The following is a 19,821-nucleotide window of genomic DNA, read 5'->3' as shown; positions in this document are numbered from 1 at the left end:
TGAGTTTTTCTCCATGTAATTTGATGTTGGCTGTCAGCTTGCTGCCTACTGTTTTTATTATGGTTAGGTATGTCCCTTATATCCCTGATCTCTTCAAGCACTGTTTTATGTTTTATGTGCATGTGAAGAACCCAGGCTGATGTTGTAAGTCATCCTCCATCTTATACATTGAGGCAGTGTCTTTCAAATCAAATCAGGAACTTGCCAGTATAGCTAGTCTTGCTAGCTAGCCAGCTTGTGCTGACATCTCCTGTCACTGCCCTCTGAGGCTAGCATTACAGGCAGGGTGCTACACCCATCTGGCATTTATGTGGGTTTCTGGGGATTCAAACTCCCATCCTCACATTTGAGCACAGCGCTTTATGTTGCTTAGCTGTTTCTCCAGTCCCATGTTCTTTATGGGTTGTCTGTGTTATTAATGTGTTGTGCTGGTCTTTGTCTCTTCTGACTACTCTTGGTTTGTAGTTTACTTTTTCCGTGATCTATGACATAGATTGTGTCTTCCTCGTATCTGTGTGTCTTTTCCAGTGAAGTCTATTCCATAGAGAAAACAAATGAAGCATCTTGTTTTAAAACTCAATCAGTGAATCTGCATATTTTAATTAGAAAATTAAGAATATTTACATTTTGGATCATTGAGAGAGGTTTTCTTTTTTCCTTTTTTTTTCTTTTTTTAAAAAAAGTTTTTATTTGAATTAGAAAAAAGATTGTTTTACATGTCAATCCTCGTTCCCTCTCCCTTCTCTCCTTCCCTGCCTCTCCAACTAACACCCTACCTATCCCATACTCTTTCTGCTCCCCAGGGAGGGTGAGGCCTTCCATAAGGAGGTCTTCAGAGTCTGTTATATCCTTTGGGATGGGGCCCAGGCCCATCCCGTGTGTTTAGGCTCAGGGAGTATCCCTCTATGTGGGATGGGCTCCCAAAGTCCATATCTATGCTAGAGATAAGTACTGATAAGGGGCCCCATAGATTTCCTAGGTCTCCTCACTGACACCCACATTCATGGGGTCTGGATCAGTCCCATGCTGGTTTCCCAGCTATCAGTCTGGGGACCAAGAGCTCCCTGTTGTTCAGGTCAGCTGTTTCTGTGGGTTTCACCAGCCTGGTCTGGACCACTTTGCTCATCAGTCCTCCTTCTCTGCAACTGGATTCCAGTTCAGTTCATTTTTTAGCTGTGGGTGTCTGCTTCTATTTCCACCAGCTGCTGGATGAAGGCATATAATGGTAGTCATTAATCTCATTATTGGGGAAAGGCATTTAATGTAGCATCTCCACTATTGCTTAGATTGTTAGAAGGTATCTTCCTTGTAGATCTCTGGGCATATCCCTAGTGCCAGATTTCTCTTTAAACCTATAATGGTTCCCTCTATTATGGTATCTCTTATCTTGCTCTCCTCTATTCTTCCCCCAACTCAACCTTCCTGCTCCCTCATGTCCTCCTCATCCCTCCTCTTCTCCCCTTCTGTTTCTCCTAGCTCCCTTTCCCCTCCCTCCATGCTCCCAATTAGCTCAGGAGATCTTGTCCCTTTCCCCTTCTCCATGGGACCATGTATGTCTCTCTTAGACTCCTCCTTATTTCCTAACTTGAGAGAGGTTTTCTAATTCCTTTAATTTCATTGTTTTTCTGTTTTGTTGTACTCTTGTTTATTTCTTCCTGACTTCTTATTATGGTCCTCCTCTTCCTCATCATTACCCTCAGGGGTTTGTTGGTTTATAAGTGCTGGTATGATGGATTCTTTCTTAGTTCTTTGTTCATCTCTTGTTTCTGCCTTGTAGTTTCTTCCCTGTGTTCTCTTGGTTGACACTTTCTTCATTTTCTGTGTTTAGGCTTCCCTTAAGTTTCTTTTGTAATAACTGTATCCTTGATGCTTGAGCAACAAAGTAACAGTTTTTCAGGAGAAAAATTGAGTTGCCTAGGCAAAGATTGGTGAGTAAAACTTCACGTAGCATGCCATTAGATTTTATATCAGAATTTTCGCTGGATAGTGTGGCACATGCCTTTTATCCCAGCACACAGGAGGCAGAGGCAGGCAGAATGTCTGTGAGCTTGAGGCCTGCCTGTTCTATAGAGTGAATTCCAGGACAGCCAGGGCTATACAGAGAAACCTTGTCTCAAAAAAACCAAAAAAAATTTCTTTTTTCATCTAAGTATAATTGTATTTGATTATGTCAATTAAAATTTGCACCTAACACAATCCTTTAGGTACAATTATAATGTATTATAAACAAATAAGTTATTATAGGATATAGTCATTTCTCATTTGTGCTTGGTACATCTTAATACCATAGGCAAGAAAGCACTTTAAATTACTAGCTTACTGATAAAGGCCTGGGAGTAGTAGAGTTGAGTCTTGTGCCCACAGAGCTGACACTGAAGTCCAGGTCTTCTTTTTCCTTGTGTAGTTCTTTTCTGCACTAATACGCTGTTCGCAGAAGTGCAGTGGGAGGTCATTCTTAACAGTTTTCCTATCCTATGCAGCTGTACGTTCCGTCTTAGTCATTATCTTTGCTGACATTTGCCAAGGATGCTTGTAGTTTCCTAGATTCTTATTAAACAGCAAGCTGAGTTAAAGGACTTTGAGGGTGAGTGGTAACTAAGATGGCCAATTTTCGTTTTATTTTTTTCTCAATAGTTCTTGCCTAGGCAGCTCTGGTAATTTTGTTTTCAACAAATATATGCAACCCATCATTGAAAGATACCTATGATTGGAGAAACTTTTGAGTATGTTAGGCTTTTCTCAGCTGGGATGAAAAAGCTCTAAAACTTTTAAGCTTAGATTAATTATCTATATAATAATTTTGTCCACATTTATTTTAAAAGTGTCTGATTATTAATGTAAAATACTTTCAGAAAGTGAAAAATGATTTATGAAACCTGTACGTGCTCTTGCTTATAGATATTCTTGTATTTATTTCAGATATTGTTGAAGCCCTGAAGCCAGATTATGTGGCTCCTCTGGTACTTTGGCTTTGCCATGAGAGCTGTGAGGAAAATGGTGGTTTATTTGAGGTATTTTGAAACTTTGCTTTTCTTCTAAAGCGTTGCTATGGTTATTAGATTTTAAAAAGATTGGATATTAGTATTTCCCAAATGTTTACATGTAGAAAAATATGTATTAGTTGTAGCACTTGATTTATCAAATATCATATATATGTTGTTAAGGAACAAGCATTAAACCAGGAAAGATGGTATACACTGTTTACACTGTTATCCCAGCATTCTAGAGGCCAAGGTAGGAGGATGTGAGTTTGTGTTCTGATGGGACTACATAGCAAGACCTTGTTTTAAGCAGGTAAGTGTGGATCCATGCCCCCCCCCCTTTTTTTAGAAAGTGACATTATTATTACAAACTCTTCTTTCATAGATGCCCATTTTTAGTATTTCCCCTAATTGCAATGTGGCTGATTTGATGTGTTTAGTAAAATATAGGAAGTCTCATTGATTTAAGAGGCTGAATGATAAAGCAGATGTGTAGAGTCAAGAAGGCCAGAATTTGAACGTTTGACATAGCTCTTGCTGGCTCAAAGTGTTATGATGTGAATTAATCTTGCAGAGCTTTAGTTTTCTTGGGGTCTTTGTGACAACTATAAATCATTAAAACCCTTGACATGGGAGCCTAGTATTTCCTTCTTCTAGTTTTAGTTATAAATTATGTTTGCGTGTGACAGATCAATAAATACAGCTTTTTTATTTTAAATTCAGCAGTAAGCTTTTCTATTTTTCCCTTACTATGAAACTTTCCATGTTTATTATAAAAACAAAAGCGACACACAGCCCATTATTTGTTGAAATCATTTGTATTCACAGGGATTAGATTTAAGACCTTGTGCAAGGTGAAGGCTCTGTCACCATCTCAGCTCTGTTAAGTTTATATTTTTATTTTTAGACAGGGGCTCACCTAGGCCAGCATTTAACTTAGTTCATAGCCCCAGGTAGGCCTTGAACTTGAGCTCCTCCTGCCTCAACAGCTCAGATAGGCAGGATTACAGATGTGTATCACTAAACTTAGCTAATTTACATATTTTGTAGCCATTTATGTTTGATCCCTTATTTTAGCCTAAAGTGTTGTATATTAGACCTCTCTTTACCCCATTTTTGATACTCTGGAATTATGAACCTATAGCATATAGACTGTAGCATTCAAAATACTTCTTAGTAGCAAAAGAATCTGTCTCAGTTTAAAGTAATTATTATTAGCCAGTTTCATTTGAATTAAAAGCTGTTGAATGAGTTAAGGAGAAAAGGCCTTTATATATTTGAGCACAGCTATGTTCTTCACCTTTCTAATCATACTAGCTGAATGTAAATTATGAAAATTAGATATAGAAAGAGCTTTGCACTCTTAATTTTACAGAATAGAAAAATTTAATGATATTGAGCTACTTAGAATTTGAAATTTGGTCTGACCTCTTTTTGTCTAGCTAGGAATAAAAATATTACTTATTTCTTTATAGTTACATTATTATTAACTGTATAAAATAATATATCATCTTTGTGGAAATCTTAAATACATAGGAATGTAAATAGGAGAAAATGAAAGCCATACATTATTACTATTCAGAAAACTACTACTAATTTTTAAAAAAATATCTCCTTCCAGTCTTCTATTCGGTGTGCATTTTACAAAGACTCTTCTTTTAGATGGATATTTTATATACATCTTCATCTCTGTAATCATACAACTGAGATCATGCATACATACAGTGTTATGTTATTATTTTCTCTTACTACGTGCGGCCTTTTTTTTTTTTTTTAAAATGAGTAACATTTGATGTATACAATTGAAAAAATATAGTAAGAGATAACCGTAATAAACCTGAGTTTAAACTTGAAAGTATGCTTTGCTCACTTCTGATGGATTCCTGGAGTTGTTAGTGGTAGATGAAGATTGGTCCAACTGGTGTAGTTATTTTGGCCCCTGATAAGAGTTTGTAGTTTGTTTCTTCACTCACAAAATAGTTAAAGGAGATGTTACTACCAGATTGCTGGAGAAACACCTCAGTCAGGTGAGGTGGTCCAAAGTTAGAGATATTGACTCTTGAACACCTTCCAAAGACCTAAAGGGCAACCAGAGGAAAGGCTTAGTAAGATTCTAATGAGATGGAAGGCAGAAAGTGAAGTACACTTAGCAAGAACAGGAAGTCAGGCCAACTGAGAAAGAACAAAGAACCAGCTGCTGTGAGAAGGTCTGCTCATAGTGTTTTGCCCAGAATGACTTGAGCCTTTAGCAGGAAAAATGTCTTCCAGCTAGCAGAGGAAAATAACCACATTTTGTTATGTTGGCTTTCACTTTGTGGTCAGATAAGGTGATTACATGTGGTCCCAAATTTAGAATGAATGTTTAGGAGGAAATATCTATTCATATTGTTTACCTGAAAGCTTTGGGTCAGTCAGAAAGGTGCCCTGTGCTGGTTTGCGTTTAAGTAACCAGTGACAGACAATTTAAGGATTGTTCATTGAAAGCCAATGTTTGAAAGTTTTAAGTTGCCTTCTTGAGAATTTCTCTTTCCCCAATTCCCCATCACCTTTGCCTGTGGTCAAAACTGAAGCTGATTTATCAACCATTAATTGGATATATTATAGAAGGTGTGAGCATAGTGTCTTAGGGTTTCTATTGCTATGAAGGGACACTATGACCATGGCAACTCTTATAAAGGAAAACATTTAATTGGCACTGGTGTACAGTTCAGAGGCATATCCCATTATTGTTATGGCAGGAAACGTGGCAGCATGCAGGCAGACGTAGTGCTGGAGAGGTAGTTGAGAGTTCTATGTCTTGATCTTTAGGCAACACAAGGAGACTATCTGCCACACTGGGTGTAGCTTGAGCATATAAGACCTCAAAGCCCACACTTACAATGGCATACTTACACCAACAAGGCTATACCTCTTCCAACAAACCTCCTAATAGTGCCACTCTCTATGGGCCAAGAATTAAAACACATGAGTCTATGGGGGAGGGGGGTTCCATACCTATTCAAACCACCACACATAGTAAAGGCAAAAGGTGATGAAAAGTCTTAATGTTGGACCTAGCTCCACTAAGGTGGCTGGCACTGATGTGTTTCTTCTGTTATGCATAAGAAATTTCAGTAAGTTCTGGCCAATAGTAGTGTGTGAAAATATGAATTTCTTTAATCGGATACTTGTCTCCCCTAAATATTGCAGAAATAAAACACATTATGTTTTCCTGTGGAAATTAGAATGTGGTCCTTTACTTTATCTTAGCCTCATGCATCCCCACAGCATTGCCTGCTGCAGGCTTCTGCTTTGATGCCATGGACATTGCAAAGGCTTGGAGCCAGGGGGTTTGTGCAGAGCTGTAATGCTTCATTCATAGTCATCTAGCATCCTAGTACTCCTCATAATTAAAATGTTCTCTCAATGATTTACATTAGATGATACTTTTTTCCCTTTTTATTAGGTTGGAGGAGGCTGGATTGGAAAATGTAAGTCTATGTTGGGTTTTGGCTTGTGATAGATTTAAAAAAAAATATAGCCTATCTAACCATTAGAGATGGATAAATATCTTATAAAATGCCTTATCACTAGTGTACACTTACTCAGACTTGAATTCTGGGCCTACAAAAGGAACTAAAGCATGGGGAATTATTCAGGCCTCCTGTACTTTTAAGAACCTGTCTGCTATCCTTATAGGTAGCACTTGGTTAATCTTATTCTCTTCTGTCTAATACTGTAGCTTCTTTTTTGTTGGCATTTATATGCCAATGACTCTGGCATCCCATGTGCTTCTTGCTGTTTCATCAGAACAGTGAGTCTGAGAGTGAGAGAGCTGTCTGAAGGTGGGAGGAGCCTATTCTAGATGGACAGGCAGATTCTCCAATTCTCTCATGTAGTTCTTTTTAGAATTTATAGTGTCTGGCACCAGGACCTATCCCTGGGGCATGAACTGGCTTTTTGGAGCCCATTCCCTATGGTAGGATACCTTGCTCAGCCTTGATACAGGGGGGAGGGTTTTGGTTCTGCCTCAGCTTGTTATGCTAGACTTTGTTAACTCCCCAAGGAAGGCCTTACCCTCTCTGAGAAATGGGGAGGGGTGAGGGGAAGGTGGGGGTTCAGGAGAAGGGAGGGAGGGGGAACTGTAAAATGTAAACATGTAAACATGTGACATGTAAAATGAAAGCTAAATATTTTAAATAGAACGGAAGAACCTAAGATGCCTGGAGTGAGTAAGAGAATACTAGGGACAGCTTTCAGGGACAGAAGATACAGCTCACTTTCTAAGCTCCAAATATAGTAGTTGTTCTGTAGTGTTAAAAAAATGTGAAAAATTGCCAGGCATGAAGGTGCACTCCTTTAGTCCCAGCAATTGGAGGCAGAGGCAGATGGGTCTGGTCTATAGAGTTCCAGAATAGCCAGGGCTACATGGAAAAACCCTTCTTGAAAAACAAAGCAAAACCAAAGAGAAAAAATTCAGGATCTCACCTTGCTTTTAGTTGTTTGCTGGTATCACAATCATAGAATTAATTGAGTTATTTAGAAGACTGATATCACTGGAGGGCATTGTTACACATATTATAGAGTATATGCATATATATGCATTAATGACTTCAGTTGAGTTAAGCATAAAGTGACTTATATTTCTCAAGCATTTATCTTAATGGCATCTGAATCACATTTAAAATAGCAAGGTAAGTATTGCAGCAACAGGCACATATGGACACTTTTACAGGAGGAAAAAGTCTAGAAACTGGCATCCTTTTCATCCTTCAAGATGTCTTAAATTGAATGGTCACCAGTGCCCACCCACCATCATGTTCAAACATCGTTAGTATAGTTATTTATTCCTATGGAATGTTTTAAAAAGAAAACAATGTTAAATTTCTCAAGAGAACTTAAGAGCATCAGTATTTCTTATGACCCTACAAGGTTCTGGTGGGGCTGTGGGAACAGAGGACAAGCAAAGGGAGGTTGAATGAGAATTAATTGTTGGTGACTGTGTGGTCCAGGATCTGTAACTGGAACCTCTGTTGGCTGCCATGTCCAGTTCCCAGTTTGCAGCAGCAGACCTTGTCCTGCCAGTCTTTATCTATACACAGGCAAAGTGGAGTATCTTTTGCTAAGTGGTCTGTGATTGGTGTGACCACATGTAACTGAGTCCCCAGGTTCAGCCGGAGATTCTGCTATTAGCAGTACCTAACAGAGTTAGAGAAGTTTCTCTTCAACATCAGATATTTCTTTTTTTTTTAAATTTAATTTTGTGTTATTTAACTTGGCATGCAAAGTGATAGGTTTTACTACAGCGTTATCATCCATTTATGTTCTTATGCTTCACACCTGTTCATTTCCCTCTGCCCTTCAGCTGCAGCTCTTTCTCTAAAAACCTGACATTTCTACTAATGGGCTTTTTTTTTTTTTTTTACATTTTTTTATTAGTTCAAATTAGGAGCTTGTTTCACATGTCAATCCCTTCTCCTTCTCCCTCTCCCTCCCCTCACCCCATCCCTCTTCCCCCACCCCGACCTACCCCCCACCCCATCTAACCTCTACTCCCCAGGCACTGCTAATGGGCTTTTAAAGAAAAATGTATTTTAAGGTTTTTAGTAGAGCTCTTCAGAGGCTAGAATGATTTTTCTCTAGGATTTTCTTTTCTCTTGAAGATGACTCTTAAGCATCATACATTCTGTCCTTCAAACTATATGCTCAGTGTTTTAGTTTTGTTTCCATAACTAGTGCGCTGGGAGCAGACCCTTGGAGCTGTTGTCAGACAGAGGAATCAGCCCGTGACTCCCGAGGCAGTGAGGGACAAATGGGAGAAGATCTGTGACTTCAGCAATGCTAGCAAGCCACAGACCATTCAAGGTACAGTCCCAAGCCATTTGGTCCTGGTCAGGGAGCAGAGGTGACAAGCTGTCTTCTCCAAATGCAGTTTCATCTGTTTCAATTGTGCATTAGCTGGCACTTGGGTCTTGGGAACATACAGTTTCTGCTCCACTTCGTACTTAGGATATAGTGTTGTTATTCTCATAGTCATATTACGTTGTTCAGTGTATCTTAGTCCTGTGTGTTTGGTTAGTGTGTTTCTGGTGGATGGATGGCAGTGTGTGGGGCGGGTATAGTCATTTGTGCTACATGCACTCTCTTCCCAAATGGTGGTTGGTTTTGAAGTCTATTTTCTAGCCATATGCTTGTTTTTATTTTTACATTTATTTTTAAGTGTGTGTGTGTGTGTGTGTGTGTGTGTGTGTGTGTGTGTGTGTGTGTGCTCACATACATTAGTGCAAGCACCTTTGGAGTTCAGAAGAGGGCATCAGATGTCCTGGAGCTGGAGTTATAGGTTGTGAACTCTCCAGTGTGGGTGGGTCCTCTGTAAGAGCAGTATGCACGCCTAACCTTGGAACCATCTATCTAGCCCCTAGACACGTGTTCTTAGTCTCATGCAGCTTTCTCTATTGCCCTAAGAGGCATGTATTTTGTTTTTTGTTTTTTGTTTTTTTTTGCTTAGGCTTAACTCTCTTGTTAAGTTACAGTGGCATTGGTTCAGCTCATTGCCTTTGCTGTTCTCTCTTCTATCCCACCTGCTCCTCCTTTTGTCACCTATATACAATTTTAGGACTTCTTTAGAAAAATTCAGACCCCAAGTGTTCTGCAAGATATTCCCACATATTCTGGCCTGTGTTATGTTCTGTTAGCTGAACTCCTACCATGTGAACATCTAATGGTAACTGTTCTTACTGCTTTTGTTCCAGATGTATGGCTTATTAACTGCATGTTAAGTTCCTTTGAGGCAGAGACCATTTTACATGTATTTATCTTTTTGGTGCTGAGGGTAGAACCCAGGACCTTGGGCATGCTGGGCAAGCACTGTATCACCAAGTACAATCCAGTTTATGTGGAATCCTTCTAAAAATATATTTTCAATTAATTCTTTGAAAACTTCATACATGTGTACAGCGTATTTTGATCATATTCACCTCACTCCATCCTCTAACTGCTCCCATGTCCACTTTCTATCTTCCTACCTGTACTCCAGTCTCAACTTCATGTCCTCTTTGTTGGTGTTTTTTTAATAACCCATTTAGTTGAGTGTCATGGGTGTTGGGCCATCCACTGGAAGAGAAAGATCAGTGGAAGTGTGTGGTGGATGTTCTTTAGCACATTGCAGTTTTCTTTACTAGGGTTTCACAGCAAAGCTCTATCTTTTTAATTGTAGAATCAACGGGTCGTGTAATTGAAATTTTACATAAGATAGATTCAGAAGGAGTCTCACAAAATCACACCAGTCATTCGACATCTACAGCCACATCAGGATTTGTAAGTTGGGGAAGTGCCTGAAGCCAACCTACAGTCCCTCCTCCCTCCCTCCCTACCTCCCTCCTTCCCTTCCTCCTTCCCTCCCTTCCTCCTTCCCTCCCTCCCTTCCTTTAGCTTTCCTTTTGGAGAGAGTCAGTGTCGTTCCTCATGGAGAAAATTAGTGGTATGTCTTCAGAAACTGTTTATGATTGTCTTTGGAATAAGGCTAAGTGTGACATACAGGGAATTCACGACGACCACATGAGCATGTGGCCTGAAGTTAATTCTGAAGCTGTTCACATAACTCTATTCTTCTTTTCCACCTTTCCTTGGAGATTTTTCTGGCCTGTACTATGCTTTTTGCATTGATGGAGATCTGTTTTGAGAGGAGAGAGGGGATTTGGGTGTTTTTTTTTTCCAAAGCTGCTCAGCTTCTGCCCTGGGCATTTCTGTGTGATAAGTGTAGGAGCTGTTTTAGGGGTAGCTAGCTGACACTCTCCTTGCTATTTTTCTCTCTCTCTCTCTTTTGGTTTTTTGAGATAGGGTTTCTCTGTGTAGCTTTGAAGCCTGTCCTGGCACTTGCTCTGGAGACCAGGCTGGCCTCGAACTCACAGAGATCCACCTGCCTCTGCTTCCCGAGTGCTGGGATTAAAAGCGTGCGCCACCAATGCCCAGCTGCTATTTGAAAAGTAACACAGGAAGATACTGGATGGAAGAGAAAGAAAGCTGTTTCCTCTACTGTAGATGAAAAGTGTTTTCATGTGTGATGCTCCCGTCAGTCTGCCATTACGTGGGATCGAGTGTTCATGTGTGGTGCTCCCGTCAGTCAACCTCCATGTGCAGTCCTCATTCTGCCCATTCACTCTCTCTTCTTCATGATTAACTTTAAGTGCTTTTGAAATAGATTTTAATTTTTTGACAAATTTTTGGGGGATGGCATCGATGGCTCATGGGGACTCTGTCCTACAGGTTCTTGGTCATGTTTCCCTTTCTCTTGCCAACTGGATGATTATAATGTCAGGTCAGGAGATATAAATATATGTATATGTGTATAATTTATGTACACATATATAGCTTTATCTTTATTTTTATTATCTATAAAACTAATATAAGAAAACTAATTTTTATTATATATGTATATATATTTCTCTCTTTTCACCCTACAGGTTCTTGATGTATATATTATGCATTATGGCTTCCAGTTTAGTGTTTTTGTGGGATTCCCGAGTGTGTGAACGAGTGGCTCTCTGTGTCTGTTACCTGTTTCTTGGACCCTTCCTTCTGTTTTTTTTATCCCAGTTCCATGTGATAGTTTTTGCTTTATTCTATCATATTGTATTATATTTTACATTATTATTATTCCTTAGAAGCCTGTTTTCTAACAAGAGACAAAAGGGGTGGATCCTGATGAAGGGGAGGTGGGGAGGAATGGGAAGGAGTAGAGGGGAGGGGAAACTGTAATCAGCTTATATTATGTGAGAAAAAAATCTTTTTTTATTAAAAGGAAAAAAAGGAAGTGTAGTATATGAGAAAAATCATTTATTACACATTGCCCTGGTATTTTGTGACCCAGGAAGCTGTAGTTATCTGTTAGAAATCTGATGTTGAGCCTGAGAACATTGCTAGCTTATAGTTATGATTTGAAGTTGGGGCCAACAGATGTGATGTTACTGTGGAGGGCAATAGTCTTCCTGTTTTTCTCTTAGGCTCGTGCTGTTGGCTATAAGCTTCCTTCATTTTCTTCTTCATATACGGAATTGGAGAGTATTATGTATGCCCTTGGAGTAGGTGCTTCAGTCAAGAATCCAAAGGATTTGAAGTTTGTGTATGAAGGAAGTGCTGACTTCTCCTGTTTGCCCACCTTTGGAGTTATCATTGCTCAGAAGGCCATGATGAATGGAGGGCTAGCAGAGATTCCTGGGCTGTCAATCAACTTTGCAAAGGTATGCCTACTAAGAAACTTTTGGTTATTTTTTTTCCCTGTTTAAGTATTGTTGATGAATGTCTCATACTATATTATTATTACAAACTACATATATACATACAATTTATATATAATATGAATACACACACATGTATATAAAGATTATATTGAAGTAAAATTGACTATGGTGGTTGGCTTAGGAATAATGATTTAATATATCTTTTGATTTTTCTTTTCACAAATAAAATAGGGGAGAGTTAGTTTAAAATTCTGTGAAGAAAATACTCATATGCAGTCCTGTAATCCTGGGATAATGTTAATTCTGTCTCTACCATTTGCTTGTTACTGTAATTGTAAGTAACTGCTCTAGGCTTTGGCTTCTTTATTCATAGAGTTATAGGCAATCTTTACCTTACGACAGTGATGAAGGAGAACACCCACTAATTATCTGGGGGATGGATCTCTAGCATAAACAGGCCCCGAGGTAGCATGTACTTGACTTGTTTTGGAACAACACTGCATCAGTCTTAACTGTAGAGTACAGAGAGGGCCTATTCATGGCTCTTATGAGAAGGAAGCCTTGTGGCAATTATAAGAATTTTAGTTTATACTCCTTTTGCTCCATAAGATTTCCTTTAATTTTTTTCTAGTTCTTTGAGAGTTTCATACAGTGTGTTTTGATCATATTCATTCTTTCACCCCCAACTCTTCCCAGATTCACCTCCCATTTTCTACCCACCCAATTTTGTCTCCCTCCCTCCCCTCCCTCCTTCCCTCTCTCAAAAGAGTTATTTATTTATTATGTGTATAGGATTCTGTCTGCATTTATCCCCGCAGGCCAGAAGAGGGCACCAGGATGGTTGTGAGCCATCATGTGGTTGCTGGGAAATGAATTCAGGATGCCTGAAAAAGCAGCCAGTGCTCGTAACCACTGAGCTATCTATCCAGTCCTTTCTTTATTTTTTGAAAGCTCAACAAGACCAATTTGTGCTGCCCATGTATTATTGGATGTGCAGTCTTTGATTGAAGCCTGGTTAATATACCAGAGCTATGCTCTTAGAGAAAACTGTCTCTCCTTTTCCCAGACGGCTACCAATTGCCAATAGCTTCATGGCTAGGGATGGGATGAATGTCTAGCTTCCCTTCAGCTGATGCTCTTAATGAGCATGGGAGGAGTGATGTGAACCAGACATGTTCACTTTCTGACTCAATCTTCCTGTGTGGAGAAGAGTATGAGAGGCAAGTGCAGAAGCTGAGAAACCATTGAGGAGTCTATTGTAGTAATCCAAGCAAAAGCTCTAAACTAAAGTACAAAGAAGGTAAGGAGGGAGGTGATCGTTTAAAACAACAGAAATCATGTAGATATAATTATGTATAAATACATATATTAATATATACCTACTATATAGTATTTGCATATGATACATTATTGTATGCCTCCCCCTGCATAATTTGAGACAGTTTTGCTATATAGCCCATTCTTACCTTAGACTTGGAATCCTCCTGTCTCATCTGTCTGAGTGCTAGAATTGAATTATAGGCATGTTCTGTCGTTCATAGTTTCACACACACACACACACACATACACACACACACACACACACACACACACACCTACCTTTTCTTGTAATGTGTACATGTGCATGTGGGTACTTACATGTATGGGTGTCCACAGAAGCCAGAGGTCAGCACAAGGTGCCATTTCTCAGGTGCTATCTACCTTGTTTTTGAGACAGGGTCTCATTGGTCTGGATTTGCTGATTAGGTTAGGCTGGTTGGCTGCAAGCCCAGGTGGGATCTGCCTGTGTTCACCCACCCAGCACTGTGATTTTGAGCATTTACTGCCACATCTGGGTCTTCTCCATGGGTTCTGGGTACACTCCGGCCCTCATGCTTCCATAGCAAGCACTGCTAACTGAACCATCTCTCCAGCCTGCATGTACTTGTCCTAAGGAAGGATGGTCAGGAGTTTGTTTTGAACAAGGCTGAGCTGTCTGGTATTATTTAAGTGGAGATGAGGAAGGCATAGTTGATGGTGTCTAGGGTGGTAAGGAAAGATCTAACCAGGATCCTCTGCATTCAGGTAATGTTTAAAAGCGTGGGACTAGCTATCATCACCTAATCTGTGAATTTAGGTAGAGAAGATGCCTGAGTTTAGGGCCCTGAAGTGTTTAGAAGTTGAAGAGATGAGGAAAAATTAGCAAAACAAATTGGGTAGGATGGTCCACAGCACCAACAACTTGACATTAAAAAAGCCAGAATAAAATATTTCAAGAAGGAAGAAATAACTTAAGAAAACTTGACCTAGGGTCTGTTTTAGTTCCATATGTAGGTGTGAGCCGACTCCAGCAGTGGTGACTTGACTCATCACTATGGGCATTCTATCAGGTTGAATTGATCAGCCCATTGCTGATGGCTTTCCTGTTGGAGTAATAGGAACTCATTTTCTTAGAATATTTGATAACATTGGGAGGAAGGGTTGGAAACCTGTGCCGGGCACTCTGCCTTCTTAATCCCTCTCCTGTATTATATGCTGAATCAGGTAAGATGTTCACAGTCTGTGGTCAATAGTGACAGCCATCTGGAAATCTGTTTCTCAGTTTTCCTTGTTTTGGGTTTCAGGGCAGCATGGCGCAGTGTGAAATGCACTCCTTTTGTTTCCTATCATCCGTGCTCCACTCCTTTCTTCCTTCTGTGTTTTGGGGAAGAGTGGAGAGCTGTCCTGCTGTAGTAGATGCAGGCACTTGGATGTAGACATTCCACTCAGGTTTACTTGCATGTGGTGCTTTGCTGCACTGAGCTCAGGTTGCAGTACTTGGTTTCTACTCTTTGAGATATACAGAGGGAATATTGACATTAATGGTGTTTTTGCCTTTGGATATGCTGATAAGGTTTATCTTTGTGTTTTAGTTGAGTCATCTCTACTCTGTGTAACTTAAAGTTACCACCCTGGCCCATTGGTTCATTTTTACTGAGTGGATATTTACTGAATACCCAATATGTTCTAGGCATTATTGTAAGCACCTGGAACAGAGCCTGATTGAGTGGTTCCACCATGTATAGTCAATAAGGATGCCTGAATTCTAAGAGCACAAATTTATCTTCTCTACTCCAAAAGATCTGTTTGTCTTTATGCTGGCATGCTAATTATTTCTGCATTGCATGATTAAGAAGTAAAAACCATACTGAGACAGATGACACAGGAAGGATACTGATGTGGTGTGTGGATAGTAAAATATTACCTGTGCTTAGTAGTACTCACAGTTTGACACTGGTTCAAGAGAGTTTGCTAATAAAATTGCATTTGTTGTAACATAGGTTCTTCATGGGGAGCAATACTTGGAGTTGTATAAACCACTTCCTCGATCAGGTGAGTTTATGTGAACTAATTGCCTAGTTCTATGTTTAATTTTCTGATTAACTCCCAAGTCATCCCATTATGTTAAATTGGCATAGTCCAACCCAACAAGGTATCAGAAGCATCCATGTGTAACCTCAGAGTCAGTGATGTTAACCAGTCCCTAATTGTCTTCCACTAACAGTAAAGCTATTGATTTAATATTACCAGTTTATCTGTAGTGACATATATACTTTATGGTTGTGTATCAGTTACAGTTCCTGTGGTTGTTTTGCATAAAGCAAGCAATGCTGAAAGATACAGCATTTGTAATTTTTCATATTCCCTTGGAAGAAAAGAAAACCAAACCTACCTAATCATTTTTTTTCTTTTCTCAGTAATACTTTGGATGTTCACACAGCTCTCTCTCTCTCTTTCTGTCTGTCTGTCTGTCTATATCTCTCTTTTTTTTTTTGAGATAAGGCCTCTTGTGGCCCAGGGTGACCTCCAACTTTTTCTCTAGCACAGGATGACCTTGAACTTCTGACCCTCCTCCTCCTATTTTCTGATTACTGGAGTTAAGACTTGAGCAACTACACAAGGTTTGTGTGGTGCTTAGGATGGAACCACTTTGAATAGTAGGCAGCACCCTGCTGACTGAACTATGTCCCCAGCTCCATCTTTTTCATTTAAAATATGTATTTAATTGAAACAGCTTTACATCACCCCCTCCAGCCCTCTAGTACCTCTCAGCTACTCATCTTTGAGTCTCCTGGGAGAGGATAATTCTCCTCCTTAACTATAGTTGCCTATAGTTCTTTGTGAAGGAGTGGGACTCTGGAATTTCCTTCCTTTTATGTTAACAAGTCCATTGACAGTGCCATTGCACTAGCCTTACGTATTCAGTCATATCTAGGAGAGACTGTGTCATAGGAGATTTCCTGAAATTCTGGCTCTTTCAGTCTTTGTGCCTCCTTCTTCATGATGTGTCCTGAGCCATAGATGGAGGAGTTGTGATGTAGATGTTTCCACGGGGGCTGGGTTTTCCATGATCTGTTGATCATGTGATGTAGATATAATTATTGGGGCTTGGATCCCTACCATCCATTGATCTGTACATTGTGTCCCGTTATGGTTTTCTTTGATCACTTTCATTTGCTATAGAGAGAGGTTTCTTTGACGAAGGGTGGTAGCTACACTTGCCTGGGGGTATAAAGGTAAGATTTAGAATGTAGTAAGGAATTATGCTAGTCTGGAACATTGGGGTAGTATTCTCTTCTAATGTCCATGACCTTACTAGACCCAGGAAGCTGGCTAGATTTCCAGTACCAGGCATGATTTCCCTCATGTTGAGTGGTCCTTAGTCCAATTAGACAGCCGTTGGTTACCACCCTTCAGCTATATGCACCCTTGTGACACCTTTATGCGTGTCTTGTCATGATGGCAGTTGCCAGGGTTTATGGGTATTGCATCTGCATAGAACTGTTTAATGGCACTCCTCCCCTAATAGTTTGCATTTTCTGGAACCATGGAAGCTAGAATGAAGAAAAAAGGTGTTCAGGTTAGGTCCAGGTCTAAGTGTGTGGTGTCTTCAGCAATAGGGGCCAACCCATGAGAAGCAACCAAGGGCTATATCAATAATATTGTTTTGGGAGCTACTTGAATTACCCTGACCAACCATTCAGAAGGATGTTTCACATGCCCAGTACTGTTTTTTTTTTGTTAGTTTATGGCTCTTGTTGGGGAGCATTATCCAAAGTAACTTAACTTCTTTTATTTTGTGTGTGTTTATATGCATATGCACATACATTTTTATGTATTGTATATAACTTTAGGTAAATAGAAAACAGTATGATGCCTTAAGGCTTTATCAAACAACCTTGGTGCTCTTTGTCCCTCTTCCTGTCCCTCCTCCTCCTGTATTGACCTCACTCCCTCCTTTGCATTTGGAACCCCTTCCTCATCGTTCCATTTTCTACTTCATATCGCCTGTATTCTGCGATTCCCCTACCATCTCCCACTCCCCAATTATTCCTTTATCTTCCCATTTCCCCAGTCCCCAATTATTCCTTTATACTTTGCAGCTTTTGTGGTGATTATTCCATGTTGTATGCTTATATCTGAGGATTTGGAGCTAAGAATTACAGATAAGAGAGGACATGTACCCACCCCATATTTTTATTCTTTCACAAAATTTTATGTATTTTTTGATGTCAGAATGTTTGCCCAGGGTGTGTGTGTGTGTGTGTGTGTGTGTGTGTGTGTGTGTGTTGCCAAATAAGGTGGTTAAAAGCAAAGGAGGACTTAGTATCTTTTCACATCATATAATATAGAATCAGCAAGTAGCCCCCTTAAACTCTGAGCTTTGTTAATTGCTTTTAAAGTGTAATAGCTTTGTTTAATTATATTGCAGAGTATATTTCTAGTCTGTTTATTTAGTCTGAGACAATACACAGTTTATGGTGACTATGGAATTACTTAACATTTCCAAGGTAGAATGTTATAGTATCAGATGTTAGATGCTTTACAAAAACAAAAACAAAAACAAAAACAAAAACAAACCTGGCTATGTCAGAATTATCTGGGCTATTATATTACCTTCTATTTTAGTGAAATATAAATTCTGTGCCATAGCCCTAGATCTTGTTTGTTTGTGTGTGTGAGAGATTTCATAAAGGTCCCTGTATGTTTCATGCATAGCCAGCTTAGTGGGTTCATTTGGGGAACCATTGTTAAGTAAGTAGATGTGTATTAAATATTGCCCTTAGGGATTATATACTCCAAATGATTACAGTTATACTTGATATATTAGGAAGGTATGGATAATACTTTTCTTGATTTCTTATACATCTTTAGCCTCAAGTTGTGTTTCTTGTGAGTTCTTTGTCTTCAGTAGTGTCTCTTTGTGTTTGTTATGTAGTTTAAAATTTTATTCTTTAGGAAATAAGAATACAGAAAATTTAAGATTCAAGCCAAGCATGGTGGCACCACTTCAATCCTAGCACTCTGGAGGTAGAGGCTGTTGGGGTCTGAGGACAGTTCTCCCTTCCTTAAGGATGAGTTGGGAGTGTAGCAAGGTTTGAGAATAGAAAGAGGCAAGATGGGTTGTCACAGGCCTTGAAAGTCAGGTAACGAGGCTTGGTCTCCATTCTGAAGGAACAGTCATCAACAAGCTTGGTTTGGGGAAGCATCACTCCGAAGGTCTTTGAATTGCTTTTCTCTTTCACTGTCTCCCACTGGTAGATACTTAGGAAGTTGGTTCTCTGTGCATCCGGAGCCTTCACTTTCTGTTCTGCTTCCCCTCCTCTTGCTGACTTTGTTCCTCCCTCACCTTCTCAGTGTCTTCTACCTCTATTCCTATTCCAAAGGGACTTTCACCTCACTGCAGCCATATTGCTGAATCTAAGATGCAAATGCGTATGCTGTTTCCCTATTAAATCCTCAAATAGCAGTTCATAGACTTTGATTTGGGATTGAGATAAAAATCTACCTATCTCTGTACATTCAAGTATTAACATGGATTTGCTTTCTGTGAGTCAAAGCTGATGTTCAAGTTGTGTGGTTGGGGACTGGGTGTTAGTCCAGTGTGTAGGTAAAAGAGAAAGGCAGGTCTTAAAGAAATGAATATTTGACAGTTTCATACTTGTATCTAATACTTTCTGGTGATCCTCACCCCCTCCTTCTTACTTTCTCCCACCCTTCCCAACTGCCTTCTCTCCACAAGCTCTCCCCAATTGTTATTTATTTTTTTGTGTTTGCTTTTGTTTTGTCACCCACTGAGTTTAACCAGTTCAATGAGGAATCAAAAGTTCAGAGAAGAATACTTAGAACATGTTTCACAGAAGCTATAGAGATTTGAGAAGGAATGAGGTAAATGGGATTGGTGCTTACCTGATATTTAGATGCAAGAGGAGTCACCATCATTGGAAATGACAATTTAAAGAAAATCATACCAGAAATATTAGTGTTTCAAAATTTCATATCAGAAATATTAGTGTTTCAAATTTAGTGATTTACATGTTCTGTAGAAGCAATTACACTTTTTTAGTGGTAAGTTAGGGGAAATATTTAAAACCACAATTTTTTAGCTTTGCTGAAGCAAGTGGAAACCATGGTAGATTCCTTGATGTCTTAATGTAATTATTTATCTTACTTTAATTTTAGGAGAACTAAAATGTGAAGCAGTTGTTGCTGACATCCTGGATAAAGGATCTGGCATAGTGATTGTTATGGACGGTAAGACATCTGTAATTTTTATAATGATATCATTAGAGTGATAGGTTTTGCATGCAACATTCTTCACC

General features: G+C 39.4%; 1 protein-coding gene across 1 annotated transcript in view; it reads left to right on the top strand.

The window, feature by feature from the left end:
- Hsd17b4 (hydroxysteroid 17-beta dehydrogenase 4) overlaps nt 1-19,821 on the top strand; it is a 76,520-nt gene that overhangs the window by 28,281 nt on the left and 28,418 nt on the right. The window contains exons 9-15 of the mRNA XM_027400882.2: nt 2,920-3,011; nt 6,427-6,451; nt 8,697-8,825; nt 10,177-10,277; nt 11,963-12,199; nt 15,499-15,550; nt 19,682-19,753. Coding sequence (XP_027256683.1) covers nt 2,920-3,011; nt 6,427-6,451; nt 8,697-8,825; nt 10,177-10,277; nt 11,963-12,199; nt 15,499-15,550; nt 19,682-19,753 — 708 coding nt within the window. The remainder of the gene's footprint in view (nt 1-2,919; nt 3,012-6,426; nt 6,452-8,696; nt 8,826-10,176; nt 10,278-11,962; nt 12,200-15,498; nt 15,551-19,681; nt 19,754-19,821) is intronic.

Source organism: Cricetulus griseus, chromosome 2 (assembly GCF_003668045.3).
Source record: "Cricetulus griseus strain 17A/GY chromosome 2, alternate assembly CriGri-PICRH-1.0, whole genome shotgun sequence".
Lineage (NCBI taxonomy): Eukaryota > Metazoa > Chordata > Mammalia > Rodentia > Cricetidae > Cricetulus > Cricetulus griseus.
The sequence above is the reverse complement of the archived record's forward strand: the minus strand, read 5'-3'. Positions and strand labels throughout refer to the sequence as shown.